The sequence below is a fragment of the Lepisma saccharinum genome, chromosome 1 (genome assembly GCF_977018435.1).
Source record: "Lepisma saccharinum chromosome 1, izLepSacc3.1, whole genome shotgun sequence".
Taxonomy (NCBI): domain Eukaryota; kingdom Metazoa; phylum Arthropoda; class Insecta; order Zygentoma; family Lepismatidae; genus Lepisma; species Lepisma saccharinum.
In genome coordinates this window covers 185,618,307-185,641,195 of record NC_139229.1, presented here as the reverse complement: position 1 = coordinate 185,641,195, position 22,889 = coordinate 185,618,307, and the positions used below count along the sequence as shown (strand labels likewise).

Below are 22,889 nucleotides of genomic sequence, written 5' to 3'. Positions count from 1 at the left end.
CTCGAGATACGATCCAACTGCAACGACTATACAACATGCTTGTGTTCAGGGTATAACTGTTGTTGCGTTGAATATTTGCAACTCCTAGTTGCTTTTGCAAACTTGCGAACTTTTGTTTATTACAAAAGTGTTGCTAAATCTCTATTGCAAACTTGACGTTTATCATCAAATAACTTTTGTTTCGAACATGTGCTCATTCACTCAGCACAAGCAGGAAGTAGCCATTCTCATGCACACAAGTTTGTTTAACATTGGTTTCGTTTTGTTCACTAAATCTATAGCATTTTGTCTTTGGATCAAGAATTAATTGTTTGGTATTGTAGCTCTCTCCAGTTAATATTGGGTTTACATAAATGAAAATTAATAAGATAACGTAACTAAAACTGTTAAGATGTTTGCCTTGAGTGTCAAACTCGATGAGCCGCGATGACAATGGAGGAATTACGACAGCTGAAATAACCTCGATGGTGCAAAGTGCCACCATCCAACAGCTGGGAAATAGAAAGGAAAGAAGAGGAAAAGGAAGAGTGTAGCGTGTTTCCCTTGTTCCTGTCTCTTTCACACAGTCCTCTAGCTTCCGTATTATGAACCGAGCCGAAAAGCGTAAGTCGCAGAACTTAATAAACTCAATCTAAGTTTCCGCCGGGCCCCTCCGAGTTGGTTCACTGCAGGCGGGATGATCGCGTGAAGGGATGACAAGTGCAGCTGCAGACGGAAGCGACGCCAAGAGGCAAGTTGGCGAACTAAAGCTCTCTCTCTCTCTCTCTCTCTCTCTCTCTCTCTCTCTCTCTCTCTCTCTCTCTCTCTCTCTCTCTCTCTCTCTCTCTCTCTGTCTGGATTAACACGAGCCGTTTTCGCCTGTGCTTCGTTCGACTTCTCTGCAGGCGATGTCGGGTATCAATAGATTTTTCTCGTCTCCGAGACAAGACTACGGTTAACCTAGATGGCCTGTTTTTGTTTCCTAGGCAAGTGCACGTATGTACAATCCCAGGCGGAGGTGGGTTCCAACTGCAAACACACTATACGGAATTGACTGTCCTATCCTTGTAAGCAGGCAACCGGGAAATACGCAAAGAGTTCAAACATTGCATGATCTGCTAGGATGATATTGGCGACGAGCAAAGAGATTTGTTCTCTTTCAATTTTCATTTTAGTATTTTTTATAGTGAAGTAAGAATAATAAGAGCGTACAGGAAGATGAGATGTGGGGAAGATTGAGAGGAGTAGGGTTCTTTGCCATTCCCGTTAATTTGTTGAATGAAAGCACCCCATGCCTACAAATGCCTTATGCAAATTCAAACATCACTCACTTCTGTTCGTTACTAATACACCTATAGTTTTTACATACACACAAAGAGAGAGGCATCGCTGTATGTACGAGTACAAGTAACACAATAGCCCAGGATTCAGAAATGTGCTTTATAAATGTATATGTAGGATATTGGTGTTTTATCCACTATGTTATCCAAATTATTTAAAGATATTGCGCCGTGTGCATATGTGCACGTGTGTAGTCAATATACATAGCATATTGAATCAGAAGTGCGCAGGTTAATGTGAGGGAGGGCGATGTGCATAACATTAAAAATATCCATTTAATAATAAAGATGTGTTCTGCTCTTCATCTACTGTCTCTCTTCCTTTCTCTCTAAAGACGGAGACCGTTTTTAAAAGCTCTCTAGGAACCCTTATTATTATAATATATGTATATATATATGCACACACGAGATTTATTTATACTATAATAACTTTTATTTGATATTATTAAAAAATAATAAGATGAACATTGAGGACGTGAAAGGGATTCATTCATATTACTATTACTCTTCCACAACAATAAAAAATATTCATATTATAATACTTAAAATATTTAAAATATTTTGTAACGTGTTGCTACTATTTTACATGTGCGTACACATTTACTCATACTAGTAATCCAGTTTCCTCTATCCTTATTCGGATTTTTTTTTTTTAATTTCCGAGTTTCTTAACTGTGTTTGTTTCACTTCAGCAACATATCAGCTGAAACGATCTCCTTGCGGAATTTGCCACATTGAGTAGTCCATTTTGGATGCCTAGAGAAGAATTCGGAATGTAGTTTGCTACACGTGCGTGGCGATCACCGGGAACAAATCAGCATCACATAAGGTGCATAAGATCTGGTTTTCAAGATGATAAACCAAAGCCTGTCTGTTTTGACAAACCTTGAGCAAAATTAAGAATATTTTACTTACATTTTTTGTGAAGAGATGTGCATTTATGTGCAAATATTAAGAAATGCCAGTCCCAGTGAAATTCAGTGCTAAATTACTACCGCGTACACGAAAACTAGTACTTGAGTAGAATTTTGTACCCAGTTCAGTCTTCAGTAGGGCTTTTTTAAAGGTATTTTAGTTCGGTGGGCAATGGACGTAACATGTACTTCAATGCATAAGGTCGTGCGACATTAACTGAAAGAAATTCATGCACCCACCCTTCCTTTTCCCGCAAGAATTTGCATGCGAATTGGCCTTCGTGGCTATCCGGTAATCAAGCATAATTGATCGGTAGTTAAGAAAGAAAGGAAGAGAGAAAGTTGAGAGAAAAAATAGAAAAACAGAAAGGGAAAGGAACAAGGGTCGCAGAAGTACGTTCGTGCGAGTACTCCGTCTGTTACACGATGGTGCGCTGCCTCACACGACCGCGATAATTGATGGACGACGTGCGTACACGCTTCCCGGACGGCGCGGCGATCGTTCAATGCCGTGTTAATGTCAGGCGAGTTGGCGTTACGGGCGCAAACGAGCTGGCTCCAGCGAACGGTTTGATCCGCAATTAGTTAAGTGCGGCGAGACAGGGAAGGGGGAAAGGTCAGGGAGACGCTTGATCTGGTTTCTTTCCCATTTTCCTCTCTTTATTCTTCTTCAAGTTCCTTGCCTGTCGCCATCTTGAACGTTTCACTTTCAATTAAGCTTGCCTTTCCACGGTTTCCTCTCGTCAGGCACGTCTCACTTAGAAATTTGATCCCGTCAGTTTACGTTCCTCATCTCACCAACCCTATTACCACTTACAACATATTTTTACCCATTCTTCTCTCAACACGCACGATTTCAACTTTAACATTTCTTTCTGAATAAGTGCCCACCTTTCAGAACTATTCTGAACTTGTCTTTTTAAATCCTTTAGCTAAATCTTTGTATGATCTTTTAACCTTCTCTGTTACTATGCATCCCTAAACACTAACATAGCTTTTTCAGGGTCTACTTTATTTTCTTCTAGTAATAACTTTTTCTGTACCCAGAGTCGACTCCTCGTTTTTTACCCCTGTCATTTTCTAACCGCTCTGTCGAAGTTAACATAAATGTTTACATTTAATTTTAAGTTCCTTTCGTACATTTACTTCTGCATTATAGTAATTTGTCTATCAAAATATGTTATCATGCATAACCTACATTAATCTAAGCTAATCTAACCTAAATCTACCATAACTCCAGATCCCATTGGCTATCCATTTTAAAATTTTGTACAGTTCTTGAGCAATAGTGTATGTATGACTTATTTTTTTGAAAAATATTAAAGACCAGTTTTGAGAAAATCGCTACCAAAATTTTATTTACATCACTTTAATTTGTTTTTTACCCTGACGTAGGCATGACATATCTCGTGTGATGGAGCTCTTCAATATCTTTCCAACGCCGTCTAAATCACTTGTGTAGGTGCCAAAATTGCAGAAATATTGCAATTTTAAGTTAACTTAAAGTTAGTTTAAAGATGTTGATAAATGGTCAAAATCGCACATTCTGCATCCCTTTAATTTCGGAAATGCAAAATATATGGATCTGAAACTTTGCATATTTTCCTACCTCAGGTAGCCCTTTCAGTGTGCCAAATTTGAAATGAATCAGAAAATATAAGGTTGATGAACTTGTATATATATATATATATGGAATGTATATACAAGTATGTCATGCGCCTAGTAATAACAAGTGTGCAGATATTTTCCTATGTGCCTTTTTGATTCTTTTGAATTAAAACATAGGGCTTAATGTTTCAATTTCGTTTAATGTTGTTTCAAGCCTGATTGATAACGCGTTTTTATAGCGCCCTGTAAATGCCTATTTTGAGGCTTAGTGCATAATATTGCCTAAGAATGCCTATTTTTGGAATTGTATATATACTCCCATTCTTGTGCTACTTTTGCTATCTCAATAATTCATTATAGAAGTTAGCCTGCTTCGTGAGTGTCCTGCAACCATTTCATTGAACCACTCTTCAGCTTGACCGTCGGGATTAGCCGAAAGTATTAGAAAGGCGACACAAAAATAAGAAAAATCCAACAGAATGCAAAGAAATTGCGTGAATAAGTGTGCAGCTGTCTAACAAAATTAAAAACGAGTTCATGTTGACTATCTACAAGTTGGGCGCGTTTTAAAAAAATATATTTGGTATTTTTTAAAGTTGCTATTTTGTAAGTTTTTGTACACTATTTGCGCCTAGTTGTAACTGTTGGTACAGGTTCTGCTCATATTTTCGATCACATTCCAATATCCCATTAAAAAAAAAATGCAACACTTTCCAAAGTTATAATTGGAGGCCCGGACCTGAAGTTCCCACTAAATGTGGGTCTGTGAATAACCTGCTTGTGAAAGTCTCGTTAGTACGAAAGCTATTCACACAAAAATGGACATAGGAAGACATTTAGATCCGATGATGCGTTTTCTGAGCTCTCTCGCTCCCCGCCTGCGAGAAGATCTCCAAAGTTGCCCTTCCGAGAGACCGTCTTTTCCAGGGACGAGCAATTGGACAGAAAACGGCAGAGGAAGAGAGCAGGAAGCGAGCGCGCTCAGAGAAAAAGTCTGCCTAACGTGGAATCCACGAGCTAATAACCACCGATGGCTTCCCGAAGCGCCGTCGGCGAGAGAGCGCATGGAGATTGGTTCCTCCGGCGGATGAGGACCGGCGTCCGCAAAGTGATTGTTTGGGAGCATCGCCGAACCGCTCATCAGCATCTGCTCCGTGACCCGAACCGTGTGATCACCTCCGAGAGAGAGGTAAACAAAGGAACGAATGTGAAAGCGGAGAGAGATGCAATCGTCCACGATGAGAGGGTACCCAAGAGGTAATTTTTGCTTGATCACATCGGCGCTTACATAATTCAATGAGACAAAATCCACTTTCCACTCTTTTTGCCTTCTCTCTCTCTGTCTCTACCGAATAATCTGTTGAGGATCTAAACCAGTGGCCTCGAACTCGCGACCCTGCTCCATCTTTTCTACGGACAACATGAATGATTGCAAAATAAGAGTAAATCAATGTTAAAGTTTAAAATGTTAAGATCAATCACTATAAGCTTCTAGTACCTACACGACCAACCCGCAATGTGAAATCTTTCACAAATCCATTACAAGGCTTTCCTATAGGCTTCGAAAAAATACAGGGCGAACCTAAGAGAAATGGACAGATTAAACGCTTTATAAATCGAAACTGTTTGTTTTATCAGGAAGCATTTAGTACTGTTTTATAGAGAAATTCTTCAAGTTTACGACCTCCACTTTTCGTTTGTTTTCGTGACGTCCCCATCACGTGAGCTCCCTTTACGTCAGTCGAGCAATATGGCCGCTAGCCAGGTAGAAAAGACTTTCTGTGTGCATGTGATTTAACACCGTGTGACTACTTCGTGTGGGGATACATCAAGGACCGGGTTTTTGTTCCTCCCCTTCCTACAAATGGGGACGATCTTAAACAACGCATCAAAACAGCTGCTTTGACTGTTGACATGTACATGCTGAGACGTGTTTTGGGAGAACTGGACTATCGGATTGATATCTTTCGTGTTACAAGAGGGTCACATATAGAACATTTGTAACTTAGCCATGTAAACTTCAGAACATACTCTTCCAACCGTGTAAGTATTTCAGCCATGTTATTAAAACTCTTGTTTCTGTAAAACTTTGAAACAGTCAATTTATTTTAGGCTCACCCTGTATATGAAGATAGCAATGATTGGAAATATGATTATCTTTATAAGTAACAGGTGTATTTACTAAGAATGTATCTACGAGGTTAAAGTTTCAGATACAGTACTAAACGACCGTTTGATACTGATAGTATAACAGCAGCAGTAACAACAACATCAACAAAAGAAAAACAATGAAAAATCCCACAGGAAAAAGTTGCACATAATTTGTTTACGATTGTCGGAAAGTGTGTTCCGGCAAGAAAATATCAACATTTGGTGAAAGATTATTGTATAAGTACTGAAGCCTATAGGATGGTCTTGTAGTGGATTTGTAAAAGAGTATTACATTGCGGGTTGGTTGGTCATGCTGGTACCCGAAGATTAAAGTGGTTAAGTAGAAATTCAGTTTTAATTTTACCCTTGATTATTTTATGCCAAAAGTTCATGTCTGTTAGTTGACGACGAGTGTGTGGTGGCTGGATTTTCAAGACAGATATAATATCTGTTATATGGAGGTATTATATAGTGAACAGTGACGGGGGAAAAATGGTTGAGTACAGAATCAATCATGGAAATATTACTTTTGGAAACCACAGTCCAGATAGGGAAGCAGTATTCAAGAATAGAGATGAAAGGTTTACGAAATATGGCTAATGGATGATTGATTTTGAATTTTAGTAAACGTATACACAGGACCAAGGAGATGTGATGATAACACCAAAATCTTTGTGAGAGGAAACTGTAACATAACTCGAAGCTAATCTCATAGAGATTATCATGTGCTAAATGGAATTTGGAGGAACTAAAACAAGATAACATTTAAAGGAACGCTTATATGCTACATAAAATTTTCGTCATCTTTCAAGAATTAAACAAAACTTAAGGAAATCCTAAAGAGAAACTTCAAGGAACTCTCAAGCACTTGAAAAGTTTAGATATCCATTCATAAGTTAGATAAAATTTTCAGGAACTTTCAAACCTTAGACAGTTTGTAGAAATTGTTATGTACTAGATAAATTCTTGAGGAACCACCGGACATTACTTTTATAAATTTCGAAGTAACTCTGAAACAAGTAACGTTCAAAGGAGCTTCTAGATAATTGAGAGATTTTAATGACCTTCTGTCTATATTGCGCCGCTCCTACAGAGAATATGTAAACACAAGTTGTCAATCAGCTTTCGAAAATTTCACTGTTTCGGAAAATCGTAAGTAATTTTAATGGGTACCTTTCTCTGGGCAAATTAAACGATATTGTCCATATTCTGGCGTTGGAATGTAACCAGCTCTTCTATCGACCAATGTCGGCAATTCTTCCTCCTCCCCCCCACCTCCGCAGTCACTAATTAGCGTTATACAAGTTCTTATGAAATCCAACAGAGCGTTAATTAATAGGATACATCAGACGCCGATGCTTTCATCATTTCCCGTACCTTGAAGGATTCCTCCTTTACATAATTCGAGGTTTTCTAAGGAAACTGGACAGAAGCGGGTCTCTACCTACATAAATCATAAGTGAAATCCGTCCATCACCTCCCGCCCACTATTTATGACACGTGATCGGCAAAGGAGCCATTTGACCGACTCATTTGGTGTCTCTCTTTCTCTGTTTCAGCAGGGATCAGTGGTGGCCGCCGAGGTGATCGTTCCTTCTGATCCGTTCGAGAGGATGAGCTGATCTTTCAGGAACAGAGTCATGAGTGGACTGCTCCAAGCGACGGTTCTCATCCTCCACGGTAAGTAAAAGAAATGTATCTTGATCTAGGATAGTCTAGCCGTAGTAGTGACTTATGTGCTGTGCTTCTTGCTTGTTTATCATGGTGGTTTACCGATATCGAACGGACTCTAAGTTCGCTAGTCTATGAAATGGAGGATATTTCCTTTTTCAAAAATTGTTCTTACATTTTAGATCAGTAATGATCATGGACCAACCAAGCAGAAGGGAACACAAAGAAACAAGATCACATAGATGCAAGTATTTCTATGTAAATTGAACAAATATTCGTATTTTTGTTATTTTGCGTCATATTTCTGCCACTTTTGGCTAATCGCAGCTTTGAGTGTCAATGATGGTCGGATTTAATCGACGAAGAAACATTCATAAAGAAATATCCATGCCCAGACCTGAATTCAAACCCGAATCCTTCTGTAGCGCGATCTTCAACCGGCTGTTCATCGCGCTCAAGCAACAGTCTTGTATAGCTTGTATAGCAGTCACAATAGCTTGTGATTTTTCTCTAACCTTCAATAACTGGTAGCAGTTTATATAGTGTTGCAACTAGCATAGCAAGCCACAAATCTCAAGTTCTAATTCGGGTCAGGTGTGATTGCCTCTGTAAGTGTTCTTTCATCTATCGTCCCCATCCGAAAGAGGTTGAAAGTTACTTAAGAATAATTCTTTTCAAAATTCCACAGTGTTCTCATAATTATTTTATATTTAGAACGATGTTTCATTTTTAAGTTAAGTGCGAGACAATTATGGAAAAGATATGTTTGAGTGAATGGAATAGATAAGAGAACAGACAAAATAATACATCAATTTGATAATCGGGATTTGAGTTCAAGATTCCTGATTAATAGTGCCTTACGCTAACCTCACGACCACGAGCGTTTGCAATTGCAATTATAATTATTATTCTCTCGTCTCCTGTTACATTGTGCAGATATTACCAGTCAACATTTTTTTATATGTAAATATGGCCACATAAGAAAAATTATCGTGTTAAACACCCTCACACGCATAAAGAACTGGTGGTCAGTACATAATACGATTGGAACTCATGTCATGAATAGGGCCAGAATTTCTAATCACTAAATAGTCACCAGGCTCTAAAATTAGAAAGGTGTGTAGGCAATTATATGCATTATATAATGTACGTATATATAATCATGATAATAATGATTCTATTCCCTTAAACCTACTTCTGAACTGAAATCATACTAATCTGACCACAGGAACAAAATAGGAATTAGGTCAATGTGGGCTAGTCATGAGTTACAGTTCCAGCAACCGACCAAGATGTGAGAATTATTGGAAATGAGAATATAATTCTTCAGGTGTCACAGAGGAAGATTCTGGTGTATGTGATAAATTATTGGGAACACAGTTGTTACATACACGCCTTTTGAGAACGTACCTCGCATAAATGCATTTTATAATGCTGACGATAGTTGGAATCAATGTGTAATATTTTCTACTATACACAAAGAATCTCTTGTCTTCAAACCCCTTTCTTCCATCACAAATACATACGATTATTGTCCCGTTCGGGAACAGGTGATTTTGCAACACAATGTTCGTCTGTTGAAAGGGGAATGTCAGGATGAAACATGTCTTCTGGTTTAACTGCCTCGTTGACAGACGTCGCCGTGTTTTATGGCCGGGCTGCGAGAAAGTGATTCTTGAAGCCTCGCCAAAACGTGGGCTTTATGTAACACTCGTCAGTTGAAATGCGACATCCATGGGAACATGGTAGTCTCTGTGACAAGGGACATGTCGAGGAAGAGGGAGTTACCCCTACATCTGGAAACCTTGGTTGTCAATGAGGGCTGTCAAAGCCGCTTTCTTTAAATCAGAAAATCTTTTTTTTTTAAAGTTACATTTCATGCAACCAGTTTCCGGTTTTCAAAATCATCTTTTGGTTTCAGTGCTTGAAAACATATTTTTCGGTTTTCAAAACTGTTTTCGGTTTCAGTTTTTAAGAAAATTATTCTCGTTTCGATTTTCAAAATTGTTTCTCGGGTTCGGTTTTTGAAAATCGTTTTAGGTTTCGATTTTCGAAATTATTTTCCAGTTTGCGATTTTCAAGCTCGTTTTCCAGTTTTCGATTTTCAAAGCCGTTTTTCGGTATTTTCCATTTATGTGTTCAGAAATTGACCCCACTGCTTAAAAAAGTTTTCTTGATAAATGGAAACATCAAACAGTGCACGAAGTAAAATTCCTAGCTGCGGCGATGCTTTGGTCGAAGTTTTGGAATAAGGGGAGGGGATGCTATGAAGGCAATACAATTGGTGAAGTCTAGTTTGCATCAAGTGTACAATTGGTGAAGGATACCTATGCAAGTTATTCTATCCTAGCGTTTTTCATAAATTAGCATCGATTTTATAGATAAACCATTAAAACCACACAACTTTCTTTTCATAACTTGTTAGATCATAGTTAAATGATTAGTGAAACAGAAATAAAGACACGTTCAAAGGAACACCGTTAGCCAAAATATCAATAACGTCAATTTGATGTTTCTTGCAGTAGAAACGTGTTTTGTTTATGTACCTCGAGAATTTTTTTGCAAGAATGAAAAAAAGCACATAAATCTTTGAACAATTTATCTTTGAATCTACACACTGATTGGCTAAGAAAAGAAATAATGTAGCAACGAACGTTGCATGCTGAAATACATATTTTTTTTTTATCAATGTACTATGCTCGTGCAACGAGGTGTCGAGAGCGATATGTATAACCACATCCTGAAAGCTTTGGCCTCCAGTAACTGTAAAATTATAAGGTCCAGAGAAGAAAAAATTTATACGGTTTCTTACCTAGGTCAAATCTACAAGTATCCAAAATATCGTTGAAATCCGTGTCGGTGGGTCACATTTTTTTTCGTCATTGGGCGAATTGACATGGGATGACCATTAAGCATCCTATCAGCCTTAAGGGATGCTTTATGAAAATGTTCTTAATGGCGGGGGGGGGGGGGGTGATAGCATCCACTGCTTCCTCATGATGATACTAGTAGCAATGCAGCAGCGATAAGGGCCTCGCAGACCCGCAGTGCGGATAAGAAGAGGTGGCTCAAACGGGTGCTTTCATACCAAGTAATTAAGAAACGTTAGTTCCAACCATTAGTAATTTTCCATACTTAAAATATATAAAGTTTTCAAATGATTGTGTGTGTCAAACAGATTTTTTGAGCCACAAAATATTAACAATATTAAACTTCTCTGTTTATTGTTTCATATTATTGGCAGCACCAGCAGACTATTTTTTTATTTCTGCTTTACTTTTCAATAGTGTTCAACATTGTGTATTTTGCATGTAACATGCAACCATATTATTAATTATTATTATTATTATTTCGTAGTCTACTTTGTTGTATATTGATGTTGTTACATTGAAATTAAGAGATCCCAGGTAGAAGTAATTTGCGCTTCAAATGATACTTCAGCTCCGATTAGCCTATCGGAGAATGAAGATACTGTATATTAACAAGCATCTTTATATTCAGTATATTTTTCTGATGGTCAAATTCAGGTCATTTTTTTTACGTATTAAGTCAAGAGGCGTTGTGCCTTTATACAAAAGTTCTGACACTCGATGTACGGTATGTAGGAACTCGTATTCACTTCCGCTGAGGGCCTCTCCGATGGCGCAGTGGTAATGTCGTCGCCTTGTTATCAAGGGGTTCCGGGTTCGTTACTCGGTGGAGGTCTATAGTGGTTCGGATCCCACTTTAAACTATAGGCCCACCTTGATTAGCCTATATCAGTTTCTCTTTCTGTAAGTTCTACAACGGTGTCCGTAAAGTCTGCAGCCATTAAGGGAATTGGTGAACAGCACATTAGCTTCACGTAAAACGTATCCCACATGTTCGCCACGCTTTCTCAAATGTTTCAGTATGTTTGTTTCAATTCAGATCAGCCGTTGCAGTGTTTTTTTCTTTTGCGATCCAGATCCAGCATTTTTACAACATACATCTCAGATTTTAAAATTCCCCATGTGGCAAAGCTCATTGAGTTAGGTCTCCACTAGGTCGTCCGTCTTCTGTCAGTACCATAACTCACCTGTAATCAGAAAAAAGCTACCACCATTGGTTACAAACTTTGTGTCCAATCTGTATATTTATGCATAATGTACTACGTCACATTTCTACCTTTTTTGGTGGAGGAGCAGTATGCGTACAGCACCAGAGATCCTAGGTATGGGATGGGCGTTTGTTTGTCGCACTTGTTCACTGCTTATCTTCAACGTCACGATTAACTTGTAGAGGAATAGAGGTGACGTAAAGTAATAAAAATATAATGAAATTGGGTAAATTTTGATGTAAAATTGAAGTAAACATTCCTTTCAGAGCTTAGAGCGAATAATTTTTCTTTTGCGTTCTCTTGTACCCCCTTTTTCTTAAATCGCAAAAATTAGTACAAATGAAGATTAGACGAACTACAGAGGACTTGAATTTGAGTCAAGAACCTTTAGGAGTCGAGGTCGTAACACACCAAGCCACGGAGGCTGAGTCTCACCTTTGTATAAATCATTCTCCACGTCTATGAATATGACTGAAAATGTCCCATTTTGCTTTGTCTGTCTCTGCCATTCAAAAGACATATTGATCAGAGACGTGAGTACGGTTCCAACGTGTCTCACTCTGCGACAGCGACCCTTGTCATTATTAGAGACATCTCCGATACATAAATTGGATTCCTTTCCCCTCATATTTCTATCGATTATTAATTGACGCGGATGAGAATAGCAGGGATTCTTCACCGTGAAAGAAACGCAGCAGTTGTTCCGCCCGGTTTCCGACCGTTGCGTCGAAGAAAATGGAGCAAGGTTACTGGAAGGAAAGAAATCCACATTAAGACCCCTGTTTCTAAAATTTGATCCTTAATTGATCTGCTCTGGTTTCAGTCTAAATGGTTTGGCATGCATACCTAAGAGCACCTTGCTCTAAGCTCGCTTTGATAAATAGGTAAGGTCCTCTTCAACATCTACTTAACTAGGAAATATGCTTCGAACAGAATATAAAAAAGATATATTGTCATTTCAACTATACTATACTCAAAATGCCAATATGATACCTTTGTATTGCGAGCCTACGATACCTAGTCGGTAAGGTGCCTGACTACCAGACGGGAATCCCGCGTTTGATTCCCGGGGTGGAGGATCTCAAGTATTACAATGCCTCTGCATATAGCCGCTCTGAGGCTCACCACGCCTTTAATCATTGGGTTCCTGGTGGCAACCCTGATCACATCACCTACACTATGGCATAGTTCGAGAATGTGTGGAGCTCTACCTCTACACCTCCAATATGCCTTGATGGTTTGGTGCGATGCTCGCAGAAGATAACATATTTATACTGCAAAATACGAATGAACCAAATGGCTCTCCCCAATGGCATAGTGGCGACGTCATCACCTTGTAACCAAGGGCTCCCGGGTTCGATACCCGGTGGAGGCACTTAGTGGCTCGGATCCCATTTTAAACTGTAGGTCCAGTCCCAATTAGCCTATCTGTGCATAAAAACGGACTCAAAACAAAACACAAACGAATGAATTAAACTCCGAGGTGCAACAAACACCCTTTGAAGGTGATGGCCTACCAAGCGGCTTATTATTGAATAATGCATGGTCGGTGCGTGTGGAATCCCGTCGGTGCTGACATCGACTTTCTAAACAGAAAGTGTAAGTATTACTTTAATACGAAATATTCTAATTACCTATTCTCTTATTACCTATTCGGCCCAAAGATTTTGAATAGAAAATTTTCTTGATGCAAAGGGGAGTAATCGGTACTGAAGCCATAGATATATGTTAGTTCCGAACTAATGAAATATGTTACCCCTCTTTTTCCAGGCTTAATCCCTTACCTGCGGCGACGTTGAAGAGAAGTGCGACAAAAAAATCATCTATACAGATATATGTAGATTCAACCGCAAATTTGTGTCATCGTAAATAATGAAAGAACTAACTATAAAAAGACTTGCCGCAAAATAAAGCTAGGGAAAACAATCTATATATAGACTGCCGCAAATAAACGTTCCATATTAGGTAAGGTCAAAGGTAAGGTTCCCCCTGCATACTGTACAACACCATGCCTTGAAAGCACATCTAGAGTATGTGGGGGTAGGGTCCCACACCCCACTACATATTCTTGATTTAGAACATTTTGGAGGTGATGTGATCAGCACCACGCTCCGGCTGCCTTTACCCTCCAGGGTTGCCCCCAGTTACACATTGATTTGAGGCTCTGTGAGCCCCAGAGCCGCTTTATGCATGAACTTGGCCAGTAAAATTCCGACCTCAGAACACCCTCCCCAGAAATCGACCCAGGTCTGCCGCATTGCAGTCACTACACCACCGCGGCTCTAATTCCATATTGCAAGAAAATAATGAAAGAAAGAAAAAAAGAAAAAAGTTTTCAGGAACTGACAAAGCATCAACAATGGATTTTTTGATTGTCAATAGCCCACATAGACTAAAAATAGCACGAACAAGTGATGTCTATAAAAATGATTTTCCGCAATACAAGAACAGTTAATTTTGAAATACCGTCTACATTGTAGAGGCTCCGCAAAAAAAGCAATTTTTTATTACTCGGTCGCAGTTAAAAAAAGAAAACTTTCATTACAGAATTTTGATTGGAAAACTAGATGGAAGCAAACCCTTAATTTTTAGCAGTGTTATTGGTGAACGAATCAAAGGTTTGAAGTAAAATTTTGTTAATGTTATTCACCCCTAAAATTTTCTAGTCTGAAGTGGAACTAGAATTTTATGAAGTAAACTCAGTTCTGAGTCTCGCTCTTGTCTGACTCGATATGTGCTTCTCCTTACAAAGCAGGCGTGTGCGACTATAACACTTCGACGCTCTACCTCTTTAGGTTAATCGTGACAATGATGCTGATTGATAATAAAATGATATAATTATTGATGAAGGGACTAAGAAAGGCTGGTGTCCAGCTCGGTATCGATCACAGAACCTTCATGCGGAGGTAGCACCTGAAGATTGTAACACAATTATACTTATTCTACAGAGCATGAGTTCTAAGACCACTAAATTTAGGATTCGGAAGAAACTACAGATAATCAGATAATGCATGTACTTAGAAACAAAATATTATGCAAATCCTGTGTTATTATTTTAAAATAAAATAACAATTAAATTACATTTATCTTCATTCGAGAATTGGAAAATACGTATTAGTAAATGTAAATTGAATTTTATTTCTCAAAAAATGATAAAAAAATGCAAAAAAGTGTTAACAGGGAAGACATTGACCAACAGAAATTAGAGCATTAAATTTCTCTATGAGCGCCCTATACCGGAGGATGAATGTAGAGCTGGTATCGAGAAGAGACAACACGAACTTGGTAAATCTTTGTATCGTGTCTCGAAATATATAGACTAAACAATAAAAACAAGGTATCACTGCAAAAACTTTCACAGCGTATAGAGGTCATTAAGTCAAACTAATTTTTCATAATAACGTTTTTATATTTGACAACTTGTTTCACGCTACAAGCCATAGGAGAAAAATGAATTTTATCCTGAATATTATGCAACCACGCAGTTCAGAATCACAATTACGCTACTAATGGATTGACTTTTCAACAAAAACATATATTAATTATCTATACATAATCATATAGATATCCTCTTGGTATGTCTGAAGAAGTTCCTTAGTAAAGTACTAAATTTAATTTATGTTAATCTTTCAATAAGGTAAGATAACGTAAAGTTCCCTGCGCATATTGCACCGTGCCATGAAGGCACATTTAGAGGATATGGGGCTATGGCCCCATACATTCTCGATTTCAGACATTTTTGTAGGTGATGTGATCAGCACCACGCTCCGGCCGCCTTTACCACTCCTCCCAGGGTTGCCCCCAGGTACCCATTGATTTGAGGCTGGGTGAGTCCTAGAGCCGCCTTATGCGGGGACAAGGCCTGAAAAATTCACTCATCCCGGGAATCGAACCCGGGTCTCCCGCGTGGCAGTGAGACGCCATACCGAGTAGAGTCATATCAAAATCTTGAACGAGATCGAGAGTCTCGGACACCAAGTCTCGTTCTCGTCTCGATTTTTACAAGCCCGTCTCGGTCTCGGTCTATATCTGAAATTTGAGATGGGACTGAGACTTACCTCGTCCTGATACGATGCCATCTCCAGTTAAACGTATGATAGTGTCCTCGTGGGACTCACGGATCGTAGTTTGGGAACACAGGTTCTGCAGCTTCAGACTGCTTGATGCGTGCAATTATCTTGTAATATGCATAGCATGTGCAAAGTTATTCATGCTATGTAGGTACTACATGCATACGTTCGTCGTGCATACAGTGAAGACGAGGGTCTGCACTTAACATACGGATTGAATTCCGTGCTTCGGAGCATTAACTTGGCACGATGCACCGCGTGGCCTAAATTTTACAATTCCACCCTTCTGAATTGCATGCAATTCCTCGACCCGAGAGCCTGCTTCTAGCAATATTTCGCCCGATAATGTGAAATGTATTTTGTCTTCTTTTTTTAACTCTGATTTGCACATATATTGCACTTTTCCAACTAGCTGCTGTCAACGACAATACCTATACCGCGTTTGTTACAACCTGTCCCAGTTCCCGCGCCAGCTGGTCGCTGGCTTTTCTCCGTGCTGGGAAAAGTCAAAGCCAGGCAGCCAATTAAAATACGCAACGTCTCAACAGTGTCTACGTAAGCGCCTCTCTTCTGGCTTCTATTCGCTCCTCTATTTTTTCCTCGTTTCTCATTGGCACCGAAACTGTTGAGCGATCGCTAACGCGGGAAACGGGACAGGTTCTAACAAACGCGGTATAGAAACCAAATTATCCATATCATCATGTTCATTAACTCGTTTATTAAAGTTTGTATTAAAATGAACGAAAATAGCAATGCACAATTTGTTGACAGTAACCTTTGACGCTGATTGTAAGCACAGTGTACATAAAGATTATTTATAGTTCTGCACCTCGGGGCAAAAAAATGGCAACCCACAAGAAGGTAATTTTGAGAAAAAAGCGATGGAATATTTGGGAAATTCATGTTTCACAGATATCTTTTAAATGTCTTGAACTATGATTTAGATATATAATAGACTTTCAATAATCACATAATACATAATCTGTGTATTGCAGCAACAAAATATTTTCACAATAAAATAATTTTGCAGAAAAGTTGCGGAAAAAAATTGATGTGGCATTCCATTTTCTTGCACCCAACTGTTGTATGCCAAGGTTTATGGCAACTTTAAATACATTTATTATGTATGATAAGGTGAAATTCAGTACACACAAATGAATAATTTAGGTTTTATTTTTAAAAAAGTGCTTAATACACTCAAATGCTTTATCTTACAATTGAAGGAATTAGTTTAAATCAGTCTCATACAGGGGCAAATATATGAATTTTGGAGGTCAAAATTACCAAGTTTCCAAAACTCCGTAAACAGCTTTTCTCTTTGATTAGCAGGTAGTGCTTTGAAAAAATGCTTAGGGCACATACAGTCTTCACCAGGATCAGGTGCTTTCTTCACCTTTTTTTTTGTTTTTTTGGAGTTGACATGTATTCGTGCCCACTGTTTCGCAAATTCTTCTGTTGGTACCGCACCCGCTGGTTGCATTTCCTGTTCTTTTGCCGTTTTCTAGGTGATTTCCCTTGAAAAGTAAACTTGAGATCTGATAAGCAGTAATTTTATCATCCGAGGCCATGGGGGCAGTCTCTAACGGCAACACCGAAACATTTTTAGAATTTAGGAGCAAGATAATGGTAATCAAAACTAAACTTTTTTTCGGCGCAACATAATGGTACGCAAAACAATGAATGAAAACGAAAGAAACAATTACTTATACTTTCATAACTATCTGATGAATTTCCACTGCACGATGAATCACTACTTCAAAATCACTTATATATCCAAAAAGTTTACTTTCCAATTGCTCCGATGGACGTGCACACTTTCCCAGAATGGCGGCCATCTTGCGTTGTGGGTTACCACTATGTTGCTACGAAAAGATGGTTATGGTATAATTTCGCTCACGCCAGAAGACATACATGGCAGTGACACATGCGAGCTCTGACAAAACAGGAGGGAAGATAAGCATATGTAGGCTTGTGAAACAACCGTAACTCAATTTCGGTCAATCTGTGGGTTACCATTATCTTGCACTGAGGGGCAGAGTTTATAAAAAGAAGGGCGCCTTCAAGTTGTAGATTGATAGAGTAGCCAGAGCCGACGGAGTACATTCAAGACATATACGGAGTTGAATACTACGGTGCGAGAACCTAACCTTCTATGGAGGGAAAGGCGTTGGAAAGGGTTAATTCGTCGTATGAGAACCAGAGAAACGTAACTCCAAAAATGCTGATTTTAGTTTTGTTTAAGTAAACTCCTCTGAAGAGCTCTATTTAAAGTCAGATCGACATATTTCAACTTGTAATCCTTAGCAGTAAGGCGAAGTCACGACTGACTCTTACACATATTCCTAAGAATAAAATATTTCTTGTCTCCTGTAAATTCGATAAATTGGTTCTCACTTGTCGAATTGAGAGTTCCAATTCTGTTGCTGAACTTCACGTTTTTTTCCTTTTGCACAGTGTACATTTGAAGAAACATTTTAGGCAATTTATGGACCTCAATGAAGAGTATTTTCATTGTTACTACAATTTAATTTTCTGAAATAATAGTATGCGTGTTGTAACTATAATTATGCACAATATAACAAATGCAGTGCGTATCATATTACTTACACTACGCATACACCCACAGTTACATATATGTGTGTGTATGTGTGCCCTAAAATTTCTCTTGCGTTCTTTTGTAGTGTATCATTAATTGTTACTTTTGTAAAATGTATGAATACATAAGGTACGACATTTATGTACATAAACAAATACTTCACACTCTTTGATAGCAAAGCGACGACGTTATCACAACGCCATTGGGAAAGCTGCTGCTTCTTCTTCTTTTTTTTTTCAAGGAAAACTTGGCAAAAGTCATGATCTCACGAATCCCTCACAATGAAAGTAGCTCTTTCTGATTAAGTCACTCAAACAGCACTTCAATTTCTGTTCCTCCTTGCCTGTCCCCACTTGAGCAGAGCATCACCGGTCATATTAGTCGTATTTTGATCAATATCGCATTGTAAATCTGTGGGTCTATTCGGAGTATGTTCAGGGGAAACAGATGCTCGCATGCAATGAAAAAGATGCTTGGCAACGGCGCCATCGCGAGAGGGCAATGAGAGCAACTGCGCCGGTTGCGGTGGTAGCGGATCATTACTCATCGCTGCTTTCTTTCGCTCTATGCTCCACAAAGTCACTCACACCTGTGAAGTGATTCGTTAGGAACATATGACGGGGCAAATGCTTCGACTCATTATTTAGTTTTTCCTTTCCTTTTCCTCCTCGTTCAGCGAGAGGACTTTTTTAATGACGTGGGTTTCGGAGGGAGATTTTTGTACCCGGACGACAAAGAATGCTTCTTTTTCTTCTTTATCTCTCTCGGGGCGTATAGCACGGTCGTGAGACGCACAAATTCACTCCACTTTCAATTCTCATCTGTTAATTACATAGTTGTGAAGACCGAGCGAGAAAGGAAGATTTCGCTAGCTGCTGCAACTGCTAACAGGATGTCACTGCTTATAGCTACTGCAGATCTCTTTGAACTCAAACTGTCTTAAGTTTAAGATATGTTCTCGTAGCAGGAAGAGAGAAAAATGTCTTATCGTTGCTGATTTAAGTCAAATTCTACTCAGTGACTTGACAACTAACACGATCTCATCACCGTAAGTGCCGGGTTCGAATCCTGGTCCTGTCACGGCTATTCCTTAGTGAATCTTAATTGTCGCGACTAATCAAAAGTGCAACAGAAACCGACGAAAAATAAGATTGGTACAATGTACTAATTTGTATTACAAATAGTTCCACAGTTCCAACATAGAGAGTACAGACCTGTATTCTGTTCGTTTGAGTTTGTTTTTAAGTTCACTTTATGCACAGAAAGGCTAATTTGGACTGTATCAACAATTTAAATTGGGATCTGAACCGCTATCTGCTTCTACGGGATCCCTTGATTATAAAGCGACGGCGTCACTTTTTCGTGTGTGTGTATGTCGCTGTAATCATTTGCAGTCATCTACATAGTCGTAGTATATTCGAAAGAAGATGGTAAATCAGTCAGTTTATGCAACTAGCTTGCCTTGTTTGCCCACTTAGGTAGGGGAGCAGAGGACTTAAGTAATTTTCCTTGTAAAGGCTGAATTGACTTGTCACCAGGTGCTTGCACTTCTGTAGTAATGATGCCTTCCCAGAGAATGAGTCCTCCTCGAAGTTTGTAAGCACCTTTGTGATCGTAGAATTGCTTTGGTAATGCAAAATAATGTGCGATGAGAAGCCTTCGAAATTGTTGAAAGAGCATCATCTCTTTTCGTGGCCTTGAGAAGTCGGTTTGACCGGTTCAAATCAGACAATGTTGTTAATTTTTAGTATACTTTGGTTGCATTTTTATATTTCTTAGGAATTTTGCTACTCCATGGTCGTTTTATGGTCGTCTACTTCTCAGAATTCATGGTACCTGGTTTAAAATATAGTTAGAGATAAAAAATAATCGAAGAATTTGCGTTACAAGCAGCTGCAAACAAAAAAGTACAATTGCATTCCAATTTTATTTTCACCCTTAACGTCAGTCAGTACTAAACCACCAAACATCCAGCTGGGTCGAATTATTGAAATATTAAAACTTTACACGACTCTTGTTAATAATATGAAATTCAAAGTAACATGTTAAAGTCTAAAGCAATTTAAACATTTTAAAATACTTTTTAGGTAATCAACTTCCGAATTGCTTTTTCTCCTGCAGTTTAGAATTTACTAATATTTTGAATTCTTCAGTGTTTCTTTTTTCACTCTTAACTATAACTTGTTAATAATTTGATTTCATTTGCTTTACTTTACTTTGCTTTTTGTGTCAGTTTTGGCTAATTTGCGAAGATGGGGATGAGTGATGGTATGATGAAATTGATGAATGGATACTTACAAACACCCATGACCAGGCCGGGATTCGAACCCGGGACCCCTGGAGTCGTAGCGTCCGCCACGGAGGCCGGCAATAAATACTATAACAAAAAGTTATAGTTTCTTAGAAATTATATCCATTTGTAACAGACAGATATCCAAAAGAATGGATAATCAGTGGAATATAGAAAAATAACTTGAAGAAATATTTTATTTTCTTCAAAAGAACCCATCCTTCGAAATGTTAAACGCTATTGGACTTTAATTCAGTTCATTACAGTATTGGTGTGAGCCTCTTAGACAAATTGTAATGTGGATAGTAGAACGGGAGTTTTAAGAAAGCATTTGTACAGTCGCAAGAAAAACTAACTTGAACCGAACATTTTATCTGCTGCATTTTTAAAGTACTACACACCAATTAATTTTGGAGGGTTGTTCCCAACACCAACTTGTATGTATTTTGCTCGTTTTCATGTCAGGATATAGTTCAAACATAACTGATTTTCCATGTTGCTTTTGTTTTTTTGTTTTTTTTTTGCAGTTGACTGTACGTACACGGTTTTAATCAAATTTACCACAACATGCCACGTTCATGTAACAAATACAAGCGATGGCTCACAAGTACGCGAGGTCTGTGAACTTAAAAAATAACTTAAATCTTTGTATATTCTTTGATTACGAACTATCCTTACCTTTAGAATTCTTGTGTTAAATATTATTTTCATAGTATTATTTTGTCCACGACATTAATTCATACTTCTTCATTAATATATATTTTTTAAAATTTTTTTGACAGATTTCTGTCTCTGTCTCATCTCGAGTTGGGAATATTTGGCTCTTTCTTAGTCTCGTCTTGTCTCTTACTTGTCTCGATCTCAATGGGCAAGTCTTGTTCTCGCCTCGAGCGTCGAAATATTGTATTACGAGTATAATCAATACGCGGTATTTCACCGCACAGACTTCACAGCGTATAGAGATCATGAAGGGAACCAACTTTTCTTACGAACATTTTTTTTTGTTTGAAGCCTTTTTTAGGCACTACGAAACCTTGAAAAACGGAATTTTATCCTAAATATGTAACCACAGTTAACAAGTTTATAATCCGCACAGACGGATTAACTTCGCAATTATAAGAAAATGCCATATGTTTGAATACATGCAATTTCAAAGCAATTTTTATTTTTAAATAACATACCAAACCAAAGGTAAAGAATCCTTGTCTGGTCTATATGCTATAGAGGCCTGTCTGGTTCGCGGTCTCGTATCGATAAGCCTCGAATGGACAGGAGTCATTCTCGTTTCGATTTGCAAAGACCTTCTCAGTCTCGTCTTGAATTTCCATGTCAACAGCGAAATACTTCCAGGATTTTCAAGTCTAAAGGATGTTCGTGATGTTCATGTACAGAAATTGTTAATTAATGACGTCACTACAAATGAGACAAATTTTACCAATAACATTAATATTCGTGTAAGTTGACTTGGAGAGAACGTGTCAGACTACTCTTCAAAATGGAAACTGTTCAGAACCAGAAAGTGGGGTTCGCCTACAAGTGTGCGTGTGTGCGCGCGCCTATATCCAACACTGGAAAGAAATCACTTAACGTTGGAACTACATCCACAGATTAAATGTTCTTATACGGCATTTAATATTTTCAAATGATTCACTCTCATAATAGACCGCTTACATCACTCTTTTTAACTATTTTTGAGCTCTGCAACTCGCTCCCATACAACCCACAATGTCTCATTTATATTTCTGGGATGTTACAATGTCTCACTTATGTTTCATTACATTACGTATACGTAAATGCAATGTCTCTCTCTCTCTCTCTCTCTCTCTCTCTCTGTCTTTCTCTTGTGAGTGCTTATTGGCTTATACTCCACCTTCTCGTGGGCCTACGCATTATCGAGATAGGGAAAAAGTACTTCTATACAGGGAAAAAATCCACAGAATCGTTTTAATAACCAGAGGCTTTTTTGGTTACACAGAATCCATGCAAAAAAAACGCATTGAATTGTCAAACACAGCCGAACTCTTCAAATTCTACGGCCTCGTGGTCAAGCACCTCTCGATTGATGGTGGGTGGTGAGGGATGGGGGAAAAGGAGGGTGGAAACAAAAATCTCCAGTTTTCAAATGAAAGCGCTCAATATCAAAGCTTCGTGCCTCTTCGGAAATGTTCTCCTTCAAACGGGGTTTCCCCTCA

The 22,889-nt window shown here is 38.5% G+C and overlaps 1 protein-coding gene across 3 annotated transcripts in view; it reads left to right on the top strand.

Annotated features, from left to right (window-relative positions):
- The window catches only part of LOC146005197 (uncharacterized), a 173,654-nt gene that overhangs the window by 127,990 nt on the left and 22,775 nt on the right, over positions 1–22,889 (top strand). For 2 of the 3 annotated variants that reach the window (XM_083144258.1, XM_083144267.1), the window contains exon 3: positions 7,552–7,672. In XM_083144258.1, the coding sequence (XP_083000384.1) occupies positions 7,633–7,672 (40 nt within the window). In that variant the 5' untranslated portion in view covers positions 7,552–7,632. The remainder of the gene's footprint in view (positions 1–7,551; positions 7,673–22,889) is intronic. The other variant, XM_083144249.1, reaches the window with a different exon arrangement.